A 25,406-nucleotide genomic window follows, 5' to 3' on the forward strand; every position below is an offset into this window, starting at 1 on the left:
CGATATCGTCGTGCAGTTTCGAAGCGAACTGTAAGTGGGCTGTATGCTGTATGTTCCATCACACATTCGCAAGGGATTTTCTGTTAACGCATCTCTCTAATACATCATTTTGCTACAACGGTAATTGATATTCGATTCAATTAACGAGCAAGCCATCACGACGATGGTCTTGGCAGAGAGAAACTCGGAAAATGTACGAAACGGTCGCAGATCGCGAGGCCCCAGCCCTAACGCACAGACGGAATCTTCCAGCGAGGAGGATGGAGGTATCACCTATTTTCATGTTATCGCTATCGCTACAGATGTCTTGATTATCAGCTATTATAACGTCTATTTTGCGCAAAGATTTTATTTGATGTTTGTTGAATCAGGACAGTTTCATCTTAATCCAGATCTTCAAATTACGCGCTCCACTTTTTTTCATTTAAACATCTTTTATAGATGCAAATATTGCTTGGAATGGCAATTATTATCTTTTGTATTTACATTTAAAAAAGTCTTCTAAAAAGAAATATTCCTTTATTGTGATATTAATAATGTAGTCTAAAAATGACACCACTTTTCTATATACATATATAGATGAAAAAAATGAAAAAATTAAATTAGTTAAATGGTAAAAAATATAAAATCTTATTTATTATATATAATCTGACAGAAACATTAACCGTATAATGTTTTGCAAGTTCCGGCAGAGAAAATAAGAGTTGGACGAGATTACCAAGTGATTGTTCCTGAACTTGTTCCTGTTAATGGTATTTAATTTTTATATATGTATAATTTTCAAAAATGTAGAATTAAATAGCACAAAACTTGTATTCAATATGGCATTATATATTTTAGAACGTAGATTGGATCAATGTCCTGATAGAGCATTATTAGTTTGGTCACCAACCACAGATATACCGGATCAGAAACGTAAGTAATGAAGACTTATGTATCAATTAATTTGTACAAACAAAAATTTATGTTTAACTAACATGTTTTTTGTCTTTTCTAGTTGATGAATACATTATATTAGCTAAAGAAAAATATGGTTATAATGGAGAACAGGCATTGGGAATGCTATTTTGGCATAAACATAATTTGGAACGTGCAGTTCTGGATCTAGCAAATTTCACACCATTTCCTGATGAATGGACGGTTGAAGATAAAGTATTATTTGAGCAAGCATTTCAATTTCATGGCAAGAGTTTTCATCGCATTCGACAAATGGTACAATTTTATTTATTTATTTATAAAATATTCTATGATATTTAGATCTTTTTGAGACCTAATTTCTATTCATTATATGTTCTATGAAAAGCTATTTAATACAATATGAAAATAGTAATTAACAATATATATTTTTTTAACTAGTTATGTTTAGATTTAAGTATTATAGAACTTGTACAACATTTTAATAATTTTTTAGAATATGCTAAGAAAAGTGATTTTGAATATATAATGCTTTTTTAAATTAATAAAAAAATTCTTATTTTTTATTTTGTTTTATTTAGTAAATCGAAAAAGTTTTATTTATTGAGAGATTTTTCTCTTGAGAATAAGCTATCTGATAATATAAAACTTAAAAACATGATAATTGTGGTTATATCGCGATATCTTTTTTATAATTATATACAATAAAATCACATGTAAATATAATTAGAACATAATGAAAATTAATATTAATTTTTTTATATATTAATGATAATATGATATCAAAGATTTTAGGAAATAAACATATATGCATTGACGCTTTTAAATTTTACACATACACACACACACACACACACACACACACACACATATATATAATTAAACTTACAAATTATTTAAAATGAAATTTATACAATTAAATATAGAAAAAGTGAGAGAGAAAGGAATATATTAGAATATATAATTCTGTAATATTTTAGATGTTAAGATTTATATAAACGATTTATATTTGTGATGATTTATGTATACAGCTCCCTGACAAATCTATTGCAAGCCTCGTCAAGTACTATTATGGCTGGAAAAAAACACGAAGTAGGACATCATTAATGGACAGGCAAGCACGTAAATTGACAAGCGGCTGCAAAGAAGGCGAGAATGGCAGCGAAAACGGAAGCGAGCTCGGTTCCAACACGGATAGCGAGTCTGAAGAAAAAGTAAGAAATTGTTTGAAAAACTAATTTGAGCAATAAAATTTAATGCATGTGCTCTATTTTGTTTTACGTAAAAAACATTTTTTTCTTTCTTTTTTTTTTTTTCTTATTTTAAACGATAGCATTTTAATACAGATATATAAATCTAAAAGACAGAATAGAGTCTAACATTAAATGCAATAATTTCAGCAAAAGGAGATTCTTTGTTTTTCCTAATTCTTTATCATATCTAATTAATATCTCTCTTTTTCTTTCCATTCTCTTATAAATATGTTTCTTTGTGTACAAGCTTACTGTTCTGGCTGTTTTGTGCGATTATATTGCAAATAATTATACTGTGGCACAAATTGGTAATATGGAGAATAATATAACAGTTTTAAAACTTATATTAAAAAAAATGTATCCACACGATAAGACATTATGATTATAATCGAAGCGGATAAAAGAAGCAATGTTATGTAACATTAATGGTAACAAGAAATCGTCGTATATAAATATTTTTATATATATATGTAGGATATAAAAAATTTATAACATATACAAATGAAAATTTTACGATATTTTTTCACACGCGTGATATTAAAAAAAAAAGAACGTTTAACCTATCTAAATGTTTTGCACATATAAGAGATAAGCAATAGTTTAGTTAGACGGTTACATCGGTATGTGAACGTAAATGTGGAACGTTCCAGAAATGGACGATCCACCGCGGAATTCGCCGTGGAAAGAACCAAGCTGTGCCAGGAAGTCAAGGCACTGATGCTAAGGCCCCATCCGACTCGGAAAACGCCCCTCAGGTTCAGGTACTCAGCCTAAACCTTACCCACACTCACATACATAGTATAATACGCTTCACTACTGTGTTTTGCTATTTTCAATGCATTACATAGATTATTGCTACACTGGCATAATATATAAATGTTTTCTTTTCAATCAAATTTTTTTTGGATATTGAAATAGGCTGAAACCTTACTGAGGAAATGAATAGAGTAGAAAAAGTTTCGAAATATGTATACATATATGCGATATTTAGCTTGATTGAATTGATCAATACTGTTGTGAATAATTGAACCTACTATGAAAAGTACGAAAATATGCACTTGTTTATAGAGAACGGGATACATGAATTATTTTGATGACTTTCTTCCAATCTATCCAAAAACGGAATAAATGATAATTACAAAATATGAATGGGGGGGGGGGTACCAAAATTTTTGTCTTAAAAAGGGTGTTATGTGTTGTAGGGCTCGTGTAGCAACTGTGGCGTTGCATGCCATAGTGTTCGTGCGACGCCCAAAGGACACGCGTGTCATAGCTGCTATCTACATTGGAGGTCAGTGAATGTAACGTAAATCAAATTAATTCAATTTAATTAATGCCAATGTTAGCAAATAAATAAATCTCCTACACAACTCATTGTCAGTAAACAGCTGGGAGGATATTCATATGAGAAAATCGTTGGAACAACTCGCCGTCTCTTTAATTTTAACGATAATTTTTTTTACAGAGATAAATATATTTATTGATGTTTAAGCAGACTTATGAATATCCTCGAAGAATGGTTATTCGGTATAATCGTTTTAATTTACATCCCCATTAATGGTTTCCAGTTGATTTTAGTGACATTGAGACACAGTATAGATTAGCTTCGTATTCCCATAGTCTTGAAATCATTAGTTTTAAAAACATTTTCTGATGGTTTAGGCGCACCGGTGTAGCAAGACCATTAACTTCCATGCCGGGTCGTACGAATAAAAGAAAGCCACCTCGGGGGTTGGTTGTGAATCATGATGATTTGGCGGCTTTGGCTGGTCAACCAAACCAAGCCAACAACAGTTTGCAAGCGATCGACACTGAGATCGTGAGCCTAAAGCGTCAAGTATGTTGATGAGTAGAAATAAAAAGTTCTTGCAATATACGTCGTGTGGATACATTTCCCTTTTATTCTCTATATGATTATAATGAATGACGAGAGCGATTACACGAATATTTGTATTTCAAACTACTAATAGATGAGATACACATATGTTAGTTCGACATTTTTTTAATACTATTGTGAAGTAAGACTTTTAAAAATTTAAAGTTGTGAGCATTCGAACACTTTCAACATGTATATTGATTGATATATTGATGATATTGTATATTATTTTTAATTAGATTATGGCTACACTATGTTATTCACACATAATTATGCATCGTGTAATATGTGTATAATTTTATATAATTTATTCGAAATCACAGATACAAGCCAACAAACAACAAGTGAGTGCACTGAAGCGGAAGACTGTCGACGGTATTGACCATCTACGACCGCCGGAAGTATCGAGCCGTATAAATGCTCGTTGGACAAACGATGAATTGTTATTGGCCGTTCAAGGTATCAGAAAATACGGAAAGGATTTCGCCGCGATCGCTGAAGTTATTGGAACCAAAACCGAGGCACATTTACGATCATTTTTCGTTAATTATCGACGGAGATATAATTTGGATGCGGTTCTAAAAGAATTCGAGGCTGAAAACGGTCCCATAGTGATCGAGGATGAAAAAGAGGAAAAGGTACGTTTTATCGTAACAATATACAAATTTTTTTATATATATTTTTGTTATATATAAAGGATGTGGATAGGAATTCTGTATGAGAATCAAATTAATAATTTAATGGAATTTTTCCACAGATGGATGTTGACCAATCAAATGATACCGCAGAGTCATCTCAGAAGGGAAAAACTTCCATTGGGGCTGCACAAGCTACTAAATAACAAATGAATATAACCCCAAGTACAAAACGAGAAAAGAGTAATTGCAGAATCAGCGATAATAATCGATAATCGAAAGGTACTTGATTAAATTTATTAATGTTTGCTCTTTTCTTCTTATTTGATTGCGTCATTTTATCTATGGTGTAATATACACGAATTTGTTTTAAAAATTTAAATTTGAATGACAGTGTAATACGAGGATAATCCATATGTATAAATTATATAAAATTACATATAAAAATGACATTTATCTTAATCAAAATAAGCCTATCTCTATAATGAATTATATTTTTTGTATTTAAAGCTGAAAATCGATCATTTATTTGTATGAAGACAGTATAATCGCATAATGTCAAAAATATTGAAGTTTACACCAAGAATATATATAAAAAAAAATGTATATAAACGTAGCCACGAAATGCTTCAAACAATATGCATGCACTATACATATTATCAGGTATAACTTACATAAAATTTACAAGTAAATCTTCAATATTGTTTTCGTGAATATCATATTGCATGTAGAAAATTATTTTTCTTTTTTGTATGTTATTTAAGCATAATATTTTATTGTTCTTTAAATGATATGCATATAAAACTTAGGACAATGCAAGATAAAAATTGATCTCATTTGAGGAAATTGCTATATAAGATGATAAATTATCAAACACATAAAAATGTTAAATTGAAAGGATTCTATGGATTAGAAATAATGTGTAAAAGTGTTCTACTGAATTGCAAAGTTTCCAAGTGTTTTAGTATTTAAATATCTTTAATGATAGTTTCACCCTCTTTTCAAGCATAGTAAAACTGTTACTATACACTCTCGTGTATACTTTGTATCATTTGAATGTCTTTTAATTAATCTCATAATAATTTCAATAGTCTGGACGTTTTTCCTCTTCTTTTATAGTTTTTTTCTCTTCTTAAGTTTTCTGATACTTTTATTTAAAACCCTTTTTATTTTTACTAGTGGCAATAATCAATAATCAACATTTGGTATTTTTTCGATGAACGATTACGAGAGCAATATATATATAAAAGATATCAGGCATTTAAAATATATACATACATCTTTCTTTTTATAATTATAAATTTCACATATAACTTACATGTTTCTTATAATTGAAAAAAAAAATTAATTATACAGTAATCATAATATTGATAATCTTTCGAATTATAAGAAAATATGATCGGAAAGCAGAAGAGTACATCTCGAATTTAATTTCATGAATAGAAAAACATATACTAATGTATAAGTGTTATAATCTATTAAAAATTATGATGTTAAAATGTATACATGATGCCGTCGTAATTTCATAAAATGTATACATATACATGTTAATAAGAAGTCATTATGGTGAAGAGATAATACGCGTGCCTGCAAAGAGATTTACAGAAATTTTATAAAGCGATGATGCATCCTTCTGCATAGTTTCTATATGAAAACTTTGAGTTTTATTATAAATTCCTATTGTAAATCTATTTATTGATAATAACACTCCAGATAATAATAGAGAGCGCACATTTCGCAAAACTTTATTTATAAAATCGATAGCAATTAAGTATTAAATATGTTTTCGTGTATCAGTATAATGTAGATAATATATACGAAACCATTCACACAACTGCACCAGCTTCCTGTTTACGAATATAGCGGCATGATAGTAGATGACGATACACATGTGAAATAAATTAAGACTAGTATATGATTTACATGCAATGTAGATGCTAAATCGGCCGAAATTTTTGTTTCTTTTTTTTACACTGAGGTGCCTTGATATCATCCCTTTTGTGACGCAGGGTACGCGAAACTATCGCGTACGCCACTTGAAAATCTCTCATTGAGTTTGAACAAGCAGTGTGTCTATTGACATATTATTGCAGGTTCGGAAAATGTCAACAAATCCAATGCTACTCTTATTAAACACATATTTTTCACGACAAAACATGTATATAGCTGATAATTACTATTAGATCAAACATTAGATTAAATATGGAAGTCTAAATTAAATATGTAGGCAGGCAGAGATTTAGTTTCTCAAATCTATATTTAATTATAACTACATTTAATTATAGTGAAAAAATTATTAAATAGATATCTACACAGAGAGGAGCCAAAACAATGCTGTTCAGATTACACATATAATTGTTCACATATTTTGTGCATGCTTTGCAAGATCTCAATCACAATTAATTCACATTAACAGAATCACATTTTCTAAATGAAAGGATATCTCTTTTTTCACATATTTAAAAGATAATAATAATAAAATAATTTAAATTGCTTCATTGCTATGAAAAGTTTTAAGAAAAGTTATTTAAAAAATGATACTTTTTAAATATATGTTTAAGTGCATATGTTAGAGCATACATGGAAAATTAATATATATTCTGATATATGCATAAATCATGTTATGGTATTCTCATCACAATGTGTACATACTTATATCATTACCACCGATAAAAGTGATACATCTCATACAAACGCGATAAATCTTAATGATTGAGATGATGAATATAAAAGCGAAGGACATTAGTGTGTTTATCAGAGTGAAAGATATCGTTATATTAAAAAAGACTTAGATAAATTATTAGTTGATATATGCGAAGGCGCGCATTATCGTCATATGAGAAACGCATGACTTTTATATGAAAAATCTCAGTTCTATTTCTATCATAAATCAATTTTTTTCTAAAATATTAAATTTTCGTATCTCTGCGAAACGTTTTACAAAACATTACGTATAACTTCGTATATATTGCGTTTTATTTATTTTCATATTAAGCTTTTTGACATTTTTATATACTCGCGCATATCTTTCTAAGAATTCATCGTAGGAAAATATTCGATTGTATTAATGTAAAAGATAAGGAACGTGCTATGTGATTATAGATTTGATACACGAATATGCATATGCAAAATCCTCTAGATAATTTCTTTATCTTATGTAAAAAACAAGGAATTTAATAAAGTAAATTTTTGCTGTGCATATACATTTGGAATTGTTTGAAATATATCATGATACGAGTAATGTAAAAGTCTTCGCTATCATCTCTAGCGCGGACGTTTACAAGAAAAAATTGAAATTATAAATTATTGAAATTGAAATTATCTGTCATTATGTATGAACGGCTATGTTATATATAATGACGAGAAAGGATTATCTTATAGAGATAGAAAAAACAACTCGTAGTGTTGTAATGTAAATGTATAAAGATCGATAAAGTCTATTTGTTTATATACATTGCTGGGAATGTGTGTATCGAACATTTGGCTACCTGTAAACTGTACACATGTAATTAATTAAATATGTCTTACGTATTATGCAACAAATTGTATAAAATTATTTGTTTCTTATATTTTCTTTCGAGGATACAATGTAATTAGAATTACTATTACCTATTAATCGATAGATTTAAGATATATAATGTATAAAATCCTTCAAACACTTTGTCGTATAATCAGTTTTCTAATTATGTTCTACGAGCTAGATTTTTCATTATTGTATAATTTTATCTAGAGAATCCATAATAATCTTGTATTAATTATCGGCACATTTTTATTATTTCCTACTTCTATTAACTTGATCAAATTATACATGTCAGTTCATTGATGAAGTAATTTGCGATAATTGCAGCTGTGAAATGCAAAACGTGCAAGTCCGTTTTTAGATAACTGAATCAGTTAATGTTATTATATTAGTTTCACTCGGTGTTATCTTAATGGTTGCAATGTGCCTAACTACAATTTGCTGTTTTTAATATGCAAAAAATTGATATCAAGTGAACCTAAGTGGAAAATCAATTTTGATAAACCACAATGATCTTTTTACAGATTTAGAAATTGAGATAAATATTATTAACTAATCAGTTTTCTGCACAGAAGTTGCATTATCTTAAAACTGTAAATAACCAAATTGTGTAAGATATAATTGTATACATTTATAATTGTACATTTTACGGTTTCAAATGGGAAGCGTAGATAGTTGAGAATAACTCCCGCTGTCGTACGACAACATCTCTTTTCCGCGCTAGATAATCCGTCTCTTTCAAATACAAAATCATTTTCAAATCATCGTATCTAAAACCAGCTTTCTCTCGGAGTTTCCTGAAATGTCTCGTACATATATTGTCGTCGATGCACGTTTGTATCACGTCGTATGTGGTATCGAAACGATTATCGCGATTATTGTTCGAAGTATCATAAAGAAAAAAACAAATATTTAAAAATTTAGATTCTTCTCTGTAAAAAATACTATCGTCATTGAATGGATTTTCGATCGTCGCATTAAAATCGACATCTTCGTGTATAGCGCATGTGAAGTGTTGTATAAAGTCCATACCATCATCAGCAATCAATTCGAGTCGAATAATGTCCGATAAGAGCTGTTGGTACGCGATCTCTTCGTGTTGCATTCGATAGTATGTGAAATCGACGTGTTCGTGGAATGCGTACCTCTGTAACGCGGTCGAGACGATCTCGCGTATCTCGACGATTTCATCTTTCAGCAGAATCAAGCAGCATCGCATAATCGTCAATTTGTTGCTATTCCCCAACTCTCCGTGACGATGTAGCGCAAGCTCGATGTATTCGGCCGCCGCCAATCTCGCCGATTGTTTTTCATTCATACATACATCGAAAACATATGACAGCACTTGATTTATCAGCGTCTCGCTCTTGGAAAAAGCTAAGATCAATGAATTTCTCACGCGAATTATACTCGAATCAATCATCCCATCAAACTCTTCTATTATCTTGTCAAACTTTAATTTGTTATTTTCCAAACTAGCATGCTTTATAGTGTTCAATGTGAAAGTTATTGTTTCGTTGAATAGTAATTGGTGACGATTTTTGCTCATCGATATCAAGTATTTAAGAATAAATTCTAATAAAGGAACGCAATGTGATAAACCATTTAGGAATTCAATACCTTGTTCTGTACAATTTGAATTCAGAATATTGTGTATGATCTCTCGGTTAAAGATTGCGCAATTCGATTTAACGTGATATGTCGCGTACAGTCGCGCCCAATATCCAATAAATTGAAAAAATCCTGGTTGGATCTTTTGCGACGATATCATACATTCAATTGTCGGTAAATTAGAGAATAACATATTGAAATATGTATACCAAGAAAACAAAGATGATTCCTGTAGAAACAAAGGTGATTCCTGTAGAAACAATGTTTCCAACATATAACATGGTTGTGCGGTTTCCTGTTGTTTATACATACAATTCCATATCTGCGATATTAATATGTGTCGACCGGCAATATCAAATTTTGATATTGCCGGACCCCACTCTAGTTCACTACCATATGGTATAAGATCTGCCATCTTATACCATATGGAATTTTCAGTATTATCGATGGCTTTTTTTCTTAAATATCTGTAAGTTAATAAGTATCCATGCGACATATTAGTGTCGTGGGAAAAAGTTGCATTGGCGATCGGTTCTAAGGTAGAATAGATACTCGTGACAGGCGTGAAAGCCGTGTATACTTTAGCCGCTAATTGTCTGATATACATCATCGGATTACTAAGAAAAGAGATGAGCAACAAACGTTTGATTTTCTTTATGAATACAATCGCCGCGGGATAATCAATGAGATCGCAGTCGCTTGTCGACAATTTCGATAATAGTACGAGGATATGCGCGACGCTTGAATAGGAACGTAACGCCGCGTTTGAAATATCGCGTATCTTTGATACGTCTCGCAACTGGGCGTACACGCGACTCGCCAGCGTTGGATAATGCGTAACGAAATGATTAACGGAGTAATCGTAGCCAAAATTCAACTCTCCGTCCAAGCTTTTCTCGGAGCACTGACCCACCAATCTCGGCACTACTACGCCGTACAGTTGCAAGCTCGCGTTCCTGAAATGGCATATGTGTATATGACGAATAGAAATATACAAAAGATTATCGAAATGAAAGAATAACAAATTAAAGAAACTACTATATTATGTTGCTTTACCTTACGATCCAAACATCAGATTTCATGTACTCAAAACACGTTAAACAAATGTCCTCCATATACGGGACTAATTGCGCATGTATCTCCTTATCGGCGACCAACATCCGCAAAAAGTACAAGCGTTTCGCCCACGGTGAGTCTTGTCCGAGCTCTACTTCTCTAACGGTCGTCATCGAAAAGTTTTTTAGCGAGCGTAATAACATCTGCACCGCGAAATGGACTGTAGGTCGATCTCTCCGATTATCGCTGACGACCAATCTATGAAACATGATCGACAATCCGGCACCTCGTCGTGTTAAGTGCAATGATTTTCTCGCGTCCTCCTCCAACAAACTGGCCAGATATGCTCTCGGCAGCTCGGAGTATTCCTTTTGGTCATATAAACATCTAAAGCAAATCATTAATTAATATAGATAATTATTATAGGAAATAGGTAATCGTTAATTGATTAGTACTTAAGTTGATTATTCCTATTTCATATACCGCATGATCTCAATAATGAGCACTTACATTGCAGTGAGATTAATACATTAATTATTATATTATATTAAGATTTTATCTCGGAAAAGGATCTTTACCTGGCTAAATTCGCAATCGCCACTCCAGTAGATTCCACTACGCCTTTGTGCCGACACTTCAATAATACAGTAACAATAATATCCATGGAATATTTTACTTGTGAATTCGATTTCATCAACATCCCGATTTCACTGATGATCTCACACGATACCTGCGTGAAAATTATATTATTTATTTTATTATTGGATTGTATTACTTATATATAACTATAGCACACACACATAAATTATTTTATTACAATATATTCAACTAATTATATAAGCGCTTATATATATATATGTACCTTTAAGGACATCCAGATACACGAAATAAGCACTTGATGTGCCGGTGATAATTGCAATTCGTCATAATTATTAGAAGTCTCTATTTCACTGGTCTTAATTTTTTCATCGATAGCTAATCCCATTTCCGCAAATGAGGACGAATAAACTAAACAAAATTTTACAAATTGCGAAATTATATAATTCTCTCTTTCCTTCTCTCTCTCTCTCTCTCTCTCTCTCTTAATGAGTAACAATTTATTAGTAACATTGATATAAAATATAAAATAACCAATATTATTTTAACTTTAAGCAATCTTATTAATCAAGAACATGTTTTTAAATATGATTTACCATCAATAATTATAAGCTAACAAATTATTACTAATTCCTGTTAATAATCATGATCTATCTTTAAATTTGATGATGGCAATAGCTATAATGTACCCTATGTAGCTAATATTATTACAGATACTTTGCGATACCTATATCCGATGTTTTTGTAGATAATGTAGATAAAAAGAAGTTGATGGCATCTTTCAAAAAGTATAGTATTTCCTCTGTAAATTCCGATGTTAAGATCCAATTCTCTGGACCAGCACGAAAAGCGATTGACAGCAAAGCAGTCAGCACACCATAAAAAGGTCTATTGTGGGCAATAGCTTTCAAAATATCGCTTTTCATTTGTGCCAATTGACATCGAGCTTCGTGCAATAAAAATTCTGAGTAACTTGAATAAGCGAGAATATTATTACACTCATGGGAAAATGTTGAAGTGACATCTTTATAAATTTCATTCAAGGCCAACCAATGTGCCATTATCTTTATAAGAGCTGCTCCACTTTCGACTTTATAGAACTTGGAAGAATTGCAGTGCTCCCATGCACAATTATACAGTATCTAAAAAAAAAATTTTTCATAAAAATTCAAAAATTTTGGTCTTTGGTCAATATCGGATTTTTTTCTGAACAAAAATATATTAATATAGTTTTCGAGTTATAAATTGAAAGTTTACACAAAAAATTTTTGCAAGTTAAATTATGTTAGATAAGAATAAATAACTGTTCTTCTAGATCTGTTATTCTAGATTCAATTTTAAGTGAAGTTTACTAGAACAGAAATTTAAATTAAAACTAACTTATTAAGATTTTTGAAATATTAAAAATGTGAAAATTATTTAAAAAATTAGTAAAAAAATTATTAAAATTATTAAAAAAAAGTTCAATGAAACTTATTATGGGAAAAATTTATCTAAAAATATGCTCTTTAATCTTTAATTTCTTTTTTAAATTTCTTTTAGAGACATTGCAAAAAGTGTAAAACATTCAAATATAAATACATAATATATCATGACAGATTTCTTACGTGTTTTTCCATGGCTGATAAAACATCTTTTTCAAAATATTCCAGAATAAGACCAGTAGCTAATTGTCTGATATCGAGAGCAGAATCTAATACGAGTCTCAATAACAGAAACAAACTTTCTTTGTCAGTAAACTTCCAATTGTTTGTGGTTTTCAAGTGTTTGTCGATTGCCGTTACATAACGAAGGCATTCCCCATGATGAGTGCAGCTCTCGTGCGAGTTCCCATTTGTAAAAGAGAGCAGAATTCTATACAAATTTAAAGCGAAAATCTTGCGTTGGTAACATGAACCAATTTCGAAACAATCCAAAAAATATTCGTACAGCCATTCTATGAACTTAGAGATGGACTGTACATCAGCGGCTTTAACGCTAATCACTTTTAAAATATTTGAACACAATATTTTGAAATATTTCATTATCCCTTCTCTCATGAATATCGTTGCAGCGTTAGCGTTAAACCATAGAAATCGTTTTATTTGAAAAAATGGATCCATGTCGTTTCCAATGTCGATCAAATTGACAACACGATAACAAAGAACAGCGAAGGCGTTTAATCGTACAATTTCCTCTTTGTCGTTTATATAATGATCAATTTTATCCATTTCTGGCAGTTCAATGCGTAATTTAGCGGCTGCTCTTTGCAGATGCGAACGAAAGAAGCATCCTTGCAAATCGCCACACAATTCCCATAAAAACGGCAAGACATTCCTGTGCATTTCTATAGTCGGTTCGAGCCAGTATTTAAACAACGATTGAAGAGCGTTGTGATCCTCACTGCGAAAAAAGAAATTGGGATTAAAGCGTGTTTTAGTACTGGAAAATATTGTGAATTGAACAGAGAATATATTTTGCACATAAAAGGAATCGTATGAATATTATAGGAAGCTTTTTGGTATAGTTGTCAAGTTCTAGAAGCAGAAAATCAAATATAACAATTATCGGTGATCAAAGAAAAAGTAATCAATACAAAATTAGCCTACAAACTTACTGTTTTCCCGACTCCCAAAAATTAATAATAAATTTCATAACTTCTCCAAACGATTTCTTCCATTCATCCTCGCTGAGTTTCCTTAAAATTGCCAGGTAAAATTTCGTACCGCTATAGCGCAAAGAATTTCTGGTTAAACTAATGCACAACTCGGATAAATATTGTGGATTTTTCATAACATAGTATCCAAAATCCCATACTTGATAAATTTCCATCAAAATAATATACTTTATTTTGTTTTGCCACGGCACATATAAAATGCAATTGTGCCATATATTATCGATAAATGGTTTTTTATATTTTTGTAACATTATCCGAAGATATATATTGAAAATTTGGGCATTTTGCTTGCATATATCATTAAGCGCATTTGACCAATTAGAAAATATGACAGCTTCTAATTTTCGTTCTACTATACAATTGTTTTCGTACCAAAAGCGCAAATTGGATGTCTGCTTCAACTTTTTCAACCATACATATAATATTTTGTACGCGAAGTAAGAATATCTCGTGTATTTCATACAGTTCCTGTATATTACATCAAACATAAGTAAAAGAGCATCGTATTCAAAATGCATGTCTTTCTGAATCGCCTGCAGATATCCATAGGCGTTCAGTAGTTTGAACAGCTCAAGATCGAAAATGCTATACCGCCTTTCAAGGAAGCATAAATCATGGGAATTCAGTTTTTGAAAATGCATTACGATGAGACATCGCGAATCACAATGCATCGAAAGCAAAGCGTAGAACGTGTGACATGCTAACAGGGCACGCTCGTTTCCTAATTCGGAATTACTACTAATTATCTCCATAATATACATCAAAATCTTCTGGCATTCTTTCACATTTCCGCCCGCACAGGGATTATGCGAGGATACAGTGCTTATCAATTTCTGAACAAAAAAGATAAAAATATCACTAAATTAAGATAAAATATTTCATTTAAATAACAAAGAAAGAGAATACTAACTCGAAAAATCGGTACATCATCTTGACAATTTTGCAATTTGTTGAATACATCATCCAGTTTCATGTTTTAGCATTTAAGGAGTGTCCCCCCTTATTTCGTAAAGTAAAAATAATAACGCGCGACAATAGTTTACAATTTATTTTCCTCTTTTAGACTTTTATTTCATAATATATATCTCTCTTTCTTTCGATTGTGATATTAAAATATTTTTAGTTTAATGTAAATCTTTATTTGTCGCTTGTAAACCGAGAACTGCTTGGCTCTTCTTATCGAATTGCTCCGGCAAATCAGATCTTTCCGAACTTTGCGTCCCACCGTCGAGGCAATGTATCCTGTAATTAATGGAGAATAATCACGTTCTTATGAACAATACTAATCAAAGAGAAAAAAGAAACGAAAAAAGATGACGTAAAAGTAATCAAGTTATGATCAAAACCGCAAAAAGCTGTACGACGAAATTATAAAATATTTTATAAGAAAGAGAAATTATATTAGTTTAAGTATATAGTTATAAAAGCATATCGAAATAATTAACAGATTAGCTTAGTGTATTTAAGATTATATACTAAGATAAAAAGAATTTTAAAATGGCTTTACAGAGTTTTTGCGAAATACCGGTTAAGGATAATAGAATTTCTCAATAAAACCATTGTCCTGTGTTATTTTTAAGCATCTTGTTTATTATATGATCCAATAGAATAAAGATAACAATGTAAAGTCAAAAAACATTTGTATGTAATAATGTATGAGATTAATTGTTTAACAGCTAATATTAACAGTTCAATTGTAAATTGCTACAATGGAATACACAATCGATAGATTAGTATCTTTCCTTTGGCTCTTCAGGAACATACCCCCCCTTCTCTATTTGCTCTTTGAACTTCAAGTAATCTCTCTTACGATCAAAGTGTTTCACCTGCATAACAGTGGCATAGAAAAATTGTTAGATAATTGAAAAAAAAATCGATTTTTTACCATGTTAAGTACAAAGTATGTACTGAACATATTATTTTAGAATTATTATGATAGGTTTACTATTTGTGATACGTACCCATTGAGATGGACAAAATTTTTCATATTGTTTCCTAAATTCTATACACTCTACTTGAGATTTGCCTTCATCCAAACATTGCCAATATTTGTCCCTGCGACTCCAACAATTCAAACGATCTTCTTTATTTGGGAAAGACATTCTGTAACATAAATATAGAAAAAGAGTTACTCAAACATGTATTTGCCTTTTGTAATTATTATTTTTCTAATAAGTTTTTTTTTCTAGGTATATCTAAAGATATATATGAAATAGATAAATGGCATAATTATAAATTCTATGGATGAACTTTAATGTACATAGTAAATTTATTTAATTTGGTATAAGTTTAGATCAACATTCTTCATAATAAATTGTCATGTAAGAAATTTTCATATTAATAATTATATAAATAAATATGACAGCAACATGTACATCTAGGAATATATACTTACCTATAATGCTTAGTTTTTTTATTGGAGCAATTTCATAAAAAATTCACTCACTCACTTTAAAACTAGAGTCATTAATGCATAATAAAATATACAACGTTATAACAAAGAAATAAGAAGCATATATATTGAATATATTTTTGTAAATTATTAATTTATTTTTATTACAATTTTGATAAAAATAGAAAAAACTGATTTGAATCAGAGTGCAATAAAAAATTATTAATTATTTTATTATTTCAAAAAATCTATTTTAATCAAAATCATAACAAAAAAAATATTATTTATATTATATAATTCTTAAACAAAAAATATTTTCAAATGTTGTATTAATCTCTTTCTTTCTGTTTACTCTCACTTTTTCTTTCTCTTCTCTAATGTTTTATCAAAACTTGTAAAATATTATAACATAGATAAATTTATTATGAAAATGTATTCTCTATTTTCTCATAATCACGAACATTAATAGACATAAACAATTAAAAGTATTAAATATAAAAAACTGACGAATTCTTTGTATGAATCTATTAATGTGATAAAATATGACTTACATTTCAATCAATCTTATATAATAATTAATTAACATTATGTAAATGTAAAGTAATGTAAATATATGATATAAAATTTAAGATATATATTTTATAATATCATGAAATTGTTAAAAGTGAAAAAATACAAGAAATTATATATATATATATATAATTTCTTGTATTTATATGTTATATATATATATATATATATATATATATATATATATATAAGAAATTACTCAGAAAAAAATGGAATATAAATTTAATAAAATCCTATAAACAGAGAAATGATATTGAAGAGAAAAGTGTTGCAATTACATATATATTTTTTAAATTTAAACATATGTTAAGAGTGTAAGTTATTCAAAATTCTATCTATGTGTACAGATATATATTTCTTTAATTTTAATAATCCAATAGAATATAGTGCATTTGTATGACAGAACTATGAAATCTAAAGGAAACAATTACGCGTTCTGGTATAGAGATCACATATTCCTATTATTGTCACTCACTAACTGACTTTAGTAAAATTTACTTAAAGTTTATTTTTGACTATATAAAAATAGATTTTCGAAAAAGTATATCACACATAATCTATGTATGTGGGTGTATGTGTGCTTATGTAACCAAAACTTTGGAAAATATAATGACATCCACTCAACAAGAAATTACCATAAAAGCAAATCGCTATTATATTACATCCTGATTTTAGAAATAATAATGTTGTAAGAAGGCAAAATAATCTTTTTTTTTAATAATACAGTATAACCTCTAAGTTTAGAATTATGAATAAGATTATGTAAATGTAATCAAAAGTCAGCTACATATTGCGCTATATACGTATATTGCAAAATGATTATTCGTCTCTTCAGGAAAACATTTCGCGATATATATTTACTGGATATACACTCATAAATCTGAAATGGTTTAATAATAATTTATGCATCATATGAAGAGATTCAACTAACCTGATTCTAAATTGTGTATCAATGACGTGAAAACGCAATAACAGCTGATGATAATTCGTGCTATCTATATAAAACAATCATTTAATGTTGCTGGTAGATTAAAAGTAAACTTTGTTGTATTGTCGATGATTTTTAATAGTTAAACTTGCTGGTCAATTCATCGGCTATGAAGGTTTTATTCATTCATATGTAACTTGCAGAATCTATTATATACCACATACGCGCTATTCACAAATTTGTTATCAGTTCTAATCTTACCCTATCTTTATCGAATTCCCATAATTTCTGAAATTAATAATATTGTATAAGGCAATTTTTTTATAATTGCTTGGTATACGTAAGAAGTATTTGAAGTTGATTTTGGAGAACTGAATATAAATAATAGGTATGAGAGAAAACATAAATTGGAGAGGAAGAATTACATTAAAAATTTTTTTTTTTTTCGGCTGTACTTTTCACTTTAGCATTCTATTTATTTTTTATCTATTTTCAAAATATAAAAAGCATACTTTTCTTCCACTTTAGGCTACATCCCAAAATATACTCTCCGAGGAAAATTTTACTCGATGGCCGTTTCGAAATTTTTTGGAGCGTTTCTGATTGGTTGCAGGCCGGTCATCGAGTAAAATTTTCCTCGAAGAGGAAATTTTACATCGTTTTGGAACGTAACTTTATAAAAAGTATAAAAAATATAACAGAAAATATACGATGAATAGCATGGAGCAAGATAATAATTGAAGAGAATGCGGATTTGAATAAGATTATTCACAAATGGAAGAAAGGTAAGAAACTCCTGATTGGCTGCGCCATGTTGTTGTTAAAGAAGTGCGTTCAGGAGACACAACCTTTGAGTAGCAATCGAACGCGATTGGTTCTTACTTCTAGAACCAACAAATCAACGTCGAGTGTTGACAAGACGATGCTCAACAGTTGTGTTTTCTGAACGCGCCCATATTCCCGATTAGACTCAAATGTTTCGAAACTTTCGTAGCGCCAAACGGAATGCATTTTAAAGGTCTATCCAGACAGATTTGAATAGTCGCGTAAATATATGCAGAAGAAAATTGATTGATCCATTAATTATACATTTGCTTATGGATCAATTGATTTCTTTATGCATATATTTATGCGACTATGCAAATCCATCTGGATAGGCTCTGAGATAAGGACACTCCTCTCTCAATTATTTCTTATTTTTATGGTGTCCGTACACACACATACGATAGGTGAGATAATTGAGAAAAATAGACTAGAGAAGGGTGACCATTCATGTACATGTACGCGGCTGTTGCCAATTGTTGCGAATTCTGTCATCCGTTATACGCGAGTGCCGTGGATAAATAAATTTCTCGACGATACAAAGTGCAAAAACAGAGACCGTCGCAAATCGTATCGTTCGCTACAGAGGAAAAAAATCACGTTGCACCAAGACCGGGCCAACGGCCGGACAATATGCGCGCATATGTCTAGGCCCGGTGGTACCGGTACCCAGGTTCTGGCCACGAGACAGGTGAAGAGAGCGGCCTCCACCACTACCGCAACCACCGCAAGCGCTGCCGCCGTTGCTGTTGCCGTTGCTGCTGCTGCCGCCACCGCCGCCGATCTTACGGTGGTGCTGGATTACGCGAGCGCTGCCAAGCGCTACAAGCTGTCCGCGGCTGCGGGCTTCGCGCAACCGAATCAGATCGGGGGTGACAAGATCATCATCATGACGGATACGGCGACCGACACGCAGAAGCGGGCTAACTTTTCGGCGTTGACAGTCGGCAACCCGAACGGCGTCAACAATAGGATCTCGCCTAGTCTGGCGAACACGAAACCCGGTTCTGCTAAAAAACTTGTCATCAAGAACTTCAAAAGTAAGCGGAGAGTATAAACGCTCTTGAGATAACTTTGACATAACCTCAAAGTCAACCGTTGACATCTACGGAGATACGCAAGTGTTGTAATATTTTCGTTTCTTTCTCGCTCTCTTTCTCTTATATCAGAGATATTTGACGCGAAATCTTTGATCTTTTGGATACTATGCATCGTGTTGAAGATGAGAAGTGTTTTTATTCCATTTAGCGAAACCTACATAACCTAATACACGAATATCGAAATATCGTAACTCAAAAGATCAGCTTTTTCTGATATTTTTTGCGTTATCGAGTATTATATTACAATTAATTGCAACATTTATCGCGATTTATATAGAAAGCATATTGACGCAATAAATGTCTATTTATAGATTATACATTGTAATAATGTTATAATGCAGAAATCTATAAATGGATTCTCACAGTTTGACTTGACATTTTGCTTTTCTTGCGCTTATATATGTAAATCTTATGTTATTAAAACAATTGTTTCGGAATTAAATAAATATGTTAAATAAAATAATTTACACACAAAAGTTAACGTAAAATTAAATAAAACTAAATTAATCTATATCTCTTAATTTTACACAGTACAAACATCTATTCTTGTTATATACTATAACCTTTTTAGATTGCTCAAGAAACATTTGAAACTATTTGTGAAAATATTTTAGTATTTTATTACTATCTCTATATTGAGAAAAGTCGTTACCTGAAATTATTACTTCGTAAATCTGAAAAAACATTAAAATGTTAGACAAACAAAAAGAATATATAAATAGTATATGTATAATTGTGTACTATATAAACATATAATAGATAATTATATATGACACACATACACATACATACACATACACCACACATTTACCACGCGAAAAAGAAATGTTTAAATCACTTTTATCATTTCAAAAATAAGCTTTAAAAAAAAAAATGTTAATTCTGTCAACTTTTGTTTTGTTTATATTTTATTTGTTTCTCAGTTACAATGATTTTCTTTTAGATAAACCCAAATTACCGGAGAACTATCAAGAACAAACATGGGAAAAATTACAGGAAGCTGTGATTGCGATACAAACCAGCAAAAGCATCCGCTATTCTCTAGAAGAACTTTATCAGGCAGTTGAAAATATGTGCAATCATAAAATGGCATCGACACTTTACTCAAATTTGACAATTCTGACAGAATCTCACGTGAAGGCTAATATCGAGCAGTTTTTGGCAGAATCCATGGACAGACATATATTTCTGAAAAAGATGAACGAGTGTTGGCAATCACATTGCAGGCAGATGATAATGATCAGGAGCATCTTCCTGTATCTTGACAGAACATATGTTTTACAAAATCCTAGTATTTCATCAATCTGGTAATGTTATGGAAATATTGCCAAAGGTTAACTTTGTAAACAATTTGTGTTTGCTTTATTCGATTTTCTTTTCCAGGGATATGGGATTGCATCTCTTTAGATTACATATTGTACTGAATAATTTAGTGCAAACACGCACAGTCGAGGGTCTTCTCATGCTCATAGAAAAGGAACGACAGGGCGACACTGTGGATCGAACACTTCTGAAATCGTTGTTAAGAATGTTGTCGGATCTGCAAATCTACCAAGAGGCTTTCGAAACAAAGTACATTGTTGATATATTTAACAAAATATGTTTATTATTATTTATTTTACCGAGTATTGTTGCTACAAAAATATCTTGATACTTGCATATTATAATATACAACTTTATCTTTCTTATTTAGGTTCCTAGTGGCTACAGAAAGATTATATGCTGCTGAAGGTCAACGATTGATGAACGAGCACGATGTTCCTGAATATTTGGCTCATGTGGATAAACGTCTACAAGAAGAAAACGAGCGACTGTTGCATTATCTTGATACAGCAACCAAGTAAATTTCTTTATTGTTCTCATACATATATCTTTAATATACTTTTATATGAAATAGAGAATTATTAAGACTTAAATGGTACACTGTTGCAAATAATTTTATAAAATTAATTAACTTTTTCAGGTGGTCACTTATACATACTGTAGAAAAACAATTATTATCTGAACATATTACTAGCATTTTACAAAAAGGCTTAAGTGGTTTGTTGGATGAAAATAGAATTAGCGATTTATCATTACTTTACAATTTATATAGTCGGATAAAAAATGGCCTTGTGGAACTTTGTTTGAATTTCAATTGTTATATTAAGGTACATATTTTTGAACTAATGATAAATGATATATAGTGAAAATCTATATATGTAATGCATTATCTAAATTTTATCTAAATTTTATATCTTTTTAGAAAAAAGGCAAGACGATAGTTATAGATCCTGAAAAAGATAAAACAATGGTACAGGAGCTATTAGATTTTAAAGATAAAATGGATAATATAGTTAATACGTGCTTTCATAAAAATGAAAAATTTGCAAATAGCTTAAAAGAAGCTTTTGAAGCTTTCATTAATCAAAGAGCAAATAAACCAGCGGAATTAATAGGTAATATATGTGATATATTATATCAATTGCAAATATAATACAATACAAATAGTTATTTAAAAAATTGTTCCAATTATGTTATTGGTTTCTAAACGTCGATTCTGAAATTTGAATGCATATTGAAAACAGAATGAAAATATTTATGTGATTTCAGCTAAATTTGTCGATTGTAAATTACGTGCGGGTAACAAAGAAGCGACGGAAGAGGAATTAGAGAGATTATTAGATAAAATTATGGTACTCTTTCGATTTATTCATGGGAAAGATGTTTTCGAAGCTTTTTACAAAAAGGATTTAGCTAAACGCTTGTTGGTGGGAAAATCAGCTTCTGTAGATGCTGAAAAGTCAATGTTATCTAAATTGAAACAGGAATGCGGTGGTGGATTTACCAGCAAATTGGAAGGAATGTTCAAAGACATGGAACTTAGCAAAGATATTAATATCGCGTTCAAACAGGTAAGGAAAATAATAATTCATATTCTGCGAAAGAAATTTATTATATATATATATATATATATATATATATATATATATATATATTTGTTTTAATTAATTTTCAATTTGTAATTTGTTTTTTAACTACTCGACTTTGTATTTATCGCACATATTCTGTATTTAATGCTAAATATGCATATCGACTTGTACAAAATATATTATTTTGATTTTTGTTTTATCTAGTATGCAGGGAATTTGCAGAGTGAATTAATGGCAAATAATTTGGACTTGACTGTATCTATACTTACTATGGGGTACTGGCCTACATATCCTGTGATGGAAGTCACCCTGCCGATGGAGATGGTGCAGTATCAAGATGTATTTAATAAATTTTACTTAGGAAAACATAGCGGTAGAAAACTGCAATGGCAGCCGACCTTAGGACATTGTGTATTAAAAGCATGGTTTAATCAGGTATTTAAAAAAGAAAAAAAGCGACGATATTGCGTTTGTAAAAACAATATACAATTATTAACTAATGCATAAGTATCTTCTATATGAAAATAGGGTAATAAAGAGCTACAAGTGTCATTGTTTCAAGCACTGGTCTTAATCCTGTTCAACGATTCCGATAATCTCTCGTTAGAGGATATCAAGGCCGCAACAAATATCGAGGACGGCGAATTGAGAAGAACCCTCCAATCATTAGCATGCGGAAAAGCGCGTGTTCTTCAAAAGAATCCGCGTGGTCGAGATGTCGCCGATAATGACAGATTCGTATTCAATGCGGAATTTACAAACAAACTGTTTAGGATTAAAATTAATCAAATCCAAATGAAAGAAACGGTAATATTTAACATTCAATACAATAAATTTTATAACTTTTTACCTTACAGGATATATTTATATGTGTTAAAAGCTTACATTATGTGATATGAATTGATTGGAGTTACTTTAGAATTATATCTGAGTTTTTTTTTTCTTCTTCCCAGAATGAAGAACAAAAAGCAACAGAAGAGAGAGTATATCAAGACAGACAGTATCAAATAGATGCTGCTATTGTCAGAATTATGAAAATGAGAAAGACACTGACACACAATCTTCTTATCAGTGAACTGTATAATCAATTAAAGTTTCCTGTAAAGGTATATATATTTTTTTATATAAAACAGATATAGTCATGTTAGCATAAAATGTGATGAATTCGATTTTCTGTTTAAAACAATATCGTGTATGATCTTTATAAGAGAAATTGGACAGATACATTTGTAACATCATATATGTGAATTATAATTAAGTATGCTATGTATATAGTGTATTGATGCCATGTTTATTCCTCACATCAATTCATTGAATATTCATTTTTTTTAGCCTGCAGATTTAAAGAAACGGATCGAATCTCTCATAGACAGAGATTATATGGAGCGTGACAAGGACAATGCAAATCAATATAATTACGTTGCGTAACCTAAAGCAAATGCCAAAGTTACATCGTTGAATTATTGGATTGATGCTAATTTTTTTAGCAAATTGAGTTTATTGGTGTTTGTCTATTGTGAATGTGAACAGGCTGTAGTTTAAGCAAGGTACTATATAATTAATCCGACTGTCAACATAAAGTTATAACGCGTGTGACCAGTTTATATAAAAGGAAAAAGAAAAGAAGCTCAACACAGTGTGAACTTCCCGTTTTGATTTTCATAGTGCATAAAAGACGCTGAATGATTGCAGTCCTCCTTTGAACAGTGTTGTGTTTTTTCTGAATTTTGTAAGAAAAGAAAGGACCAGAATGCGATAATATGCGACATATTAGAATATAACAATTTTTTATGCCAACACAGTTTTACACAGCATACTTACAATTAAAAAAATGTAATAAAGGATGCTAAATATAATATACATACAGTGACACTACCATGAAAATAGAGAGTAAGAGTGCAATTGCAATATAATTAATTAATTCAAAAAGTGAACAGTGCAGTATTTATAACAAAAAGCGTACTACATCTATACATATGCAATCGTGGTACTTGTCTTTCAAATCTACAGATTATTTCTGCTGTATCTTCTCATTGCCTTTTCAGATATTAAAAGAAAGAAAAAATTAAAATAAAATTTGCTCTGGATTCTTTAAAATTATGGATAAAGATAATACAACTTGAAACATATATATATATATATATATATATATATATATATATATATATATATATATATATATACACACACACACACACATACACTGCAGTTTTACCTTAAATATAGTGCATACATAAGTCCATACTTTAAATCGGTAGAATAAAAAATAAAATGTGCAGTTTAACGTGAATCGAATCTCTAAAAATTATACGAAGAATTATATGAAGAAATAAATAAGATTTCAATAAGCAGAAAACTTCTATACGATGTAGGATTCGCGATTGTTATTAAAATAAAAGATATATGTATGTCGTCCAATTATTGAAAATGTTGCTATGCGAGAGTAAATGATCATTCAGTGGCTTGTTTCGTGTCCATATATTTGTAAATTAAGTTACTGATACGAATGTGTGCGCAAAGAACAGGAAATGTTCGGCTCTTTTTAATGGAAAGCTACTCTGCG

The 25,406-nt window shown here is 30.5% G+C and overlaps 4 protein-coding genes across 9 annotated transcripts; 2 read left to right on the plus strand and 2 right to left on the minus strand.

The window, feature by feature from the left end:
* Window positions 1-4: 4 nt before the first annotated feature.
* Corest (REST corepressor) lies at window positions 5-15,548 on the plus strand. 3 transcript variants are annotated; one of them, XR_011448650.1, is made up of 11 exons: window positions 5-266; window positions 684-752; window positions 841-915; window positions 998-1,212; window positions 1,947-2,129; window positions 2,819-2,929; window positions 3,371-3,459; window positions 3,831-4,005; window positions 4,368-4,682; window positions 4,802-4,961; window positions 14,659-15,548. XR_011448650.1 is itself a non-coding variant. In XM_070314975.1 (10 exons), exons 1-10 carry the CDS (start codon window positions 164-166, stop codon window positions 4,883-4,885), a joined length of 1,419 nt encoding a protein of 472 aa, XP_070171076.1. In that variant the 5' UTR covers window positions 5-163; the 3' UTR covers window positions 4,886-5,172. The 3 variants fall into 3 exon arrangements, 1 of the variants encoding a protein (XP_070171076.1); XR_011448649.1 differs by lacking the exon at window positions 14,659-15,548 and adding an exon at window positions 5,190-5,554; XM_070314975.1 differs by lacking the exon at window positions 14,659-15,548 and having other exon boundaries at window positions 4,802-5,172.
* Window positions 7,755-18,379, minus strand: LOC138944095 (tRNA (32-2'-O)-methyltransferase regulator THADA). Of its 3 annotated transcripts, none has more exons than XM_070314968.1 (10): window positions 18,271-18,379; window positions 18,013-18,076; window positions 15,030-15,361; window positions 14,060-14,952; window positions 13,071-13,845; window positions 12,191-12,605; window positions 11,729-11,874; window positions 11,445-11,596; window positions 10,867-11,253; window positions 7,755-10,766 (listed from the first exon to the last, which is right to left on the minus strand). In XM_070314968.1, the coding sequence occupies exons 3-10, from the start codon at window positions 15,090-15,092 to the stop codon at window positions 8,846-8,848; spliced, it is 4,752 nt and encodes a 1,583-aa protein (XP_070171069.1). In that variant the 5' UTR covers window positions 15,093-15,361; window positions 18,013-18,076; window positions 18,271-18,379; the 3' UTR covers window positions 7,755-8,845. The 3 variants fall into 3 exon arrangements, with proteins under 3 accessions (XP_070171069.1, XP_070171070.1, XP_070171071.1); XM_070314969.1 differs by lacking the exon at window positions 18,271-18,379 and having other exon boundaries at window positions 14,060-14,170; window positions 14,492-14,952; window positions 18,013-18,258; XM_070314970.1 differs by lacking the exons at window positions 15,030-15,361; window positions 18,013-18,076; window positions 18,271-18,379 and having other exon boundaries at window positions 14,060-14,170; window positions 14,260-14,332.
* Window positions 15,705-17,531, minus strand: LOC138944100 (cytochrome c oxidase assembly factor 6 homolog). 2 transcript variants are annotated; one of them, XM_070314976.1, is made up of 4 exons: window positions 17,513-17,531; window positions 16,515-16,576; window positions 16,081-16,222; window positions 15,705-15,945 (listed from the first exon to the last, which is right to left on the minus strand). In XM_070314976.1, the coding sequence occupies exons 3-4, from the start codon at window positions 16,219-16,221 to the stop codon at window positions 15,850-15,852; spliced, it is 237 nt and encodes a 78-aa protein (XP_070171077.1). In that variant the 5' UTR covers window position 16,222; window positions 16,515-16,576; window positions 17,513-17,531; the 3' UTR covers window positions 15,705-15,849. The 2 variants fall into 2 exon arrangements, with proteins under 2 accessions (XP_070171077.1, XP_070171078.1); XM_070314977.1 differs by lacking the exon at window positions 17,513-17,531 and having other exon boundaries at window positions 16,515-16,592.
* Window positions 18,380-19,191: 812 nt separating the features above from the next.
* Window positions 19,192-24,974, plus strand: Cul4 (cullin 4). The gene is given in 13 exon segments (XM_070314971.1): window positions 19,192-19,398; window positions 19,400-19,463; window positions 19,466-19,871; window positions 20,875-21,238; window positions 21,315-21,503; window positions 21,625-21,771; window positions 21,895-22,081; window positions 22,177-22,369; window positions 22,524-22,825; window positions 23,048-23,278; window positions 23,372-23,650; window positions 23,797-23,949; window positions 24,176-24,974. Coding segments are annotated over 13 exon segments (2,799 nt in total). The 5' UTR covers window positions 19,192-19,210; the 3' UTR covers window positions 24,272-24,974.
* Window positions 24,975-25,406: the final 432 nt, after the last annotated feature.

This window comes from Polyergus mexicanus, unplaced genomic scaffold (genome assembly GCF_030449975.1).
Source record: "Polyergus mexicanus isolate NDT 795.1 unplaced genomic scaffold, iyPolMexi1.0 SCAF_87, whole genome shotgun sequence".
NCBI classification, from domain to species: Eukaryota; Metazoa; Arthropoda; class Insecta; order Hymenoptera; family Formicidae; genus Polyergus; species Polyergus mexicanus.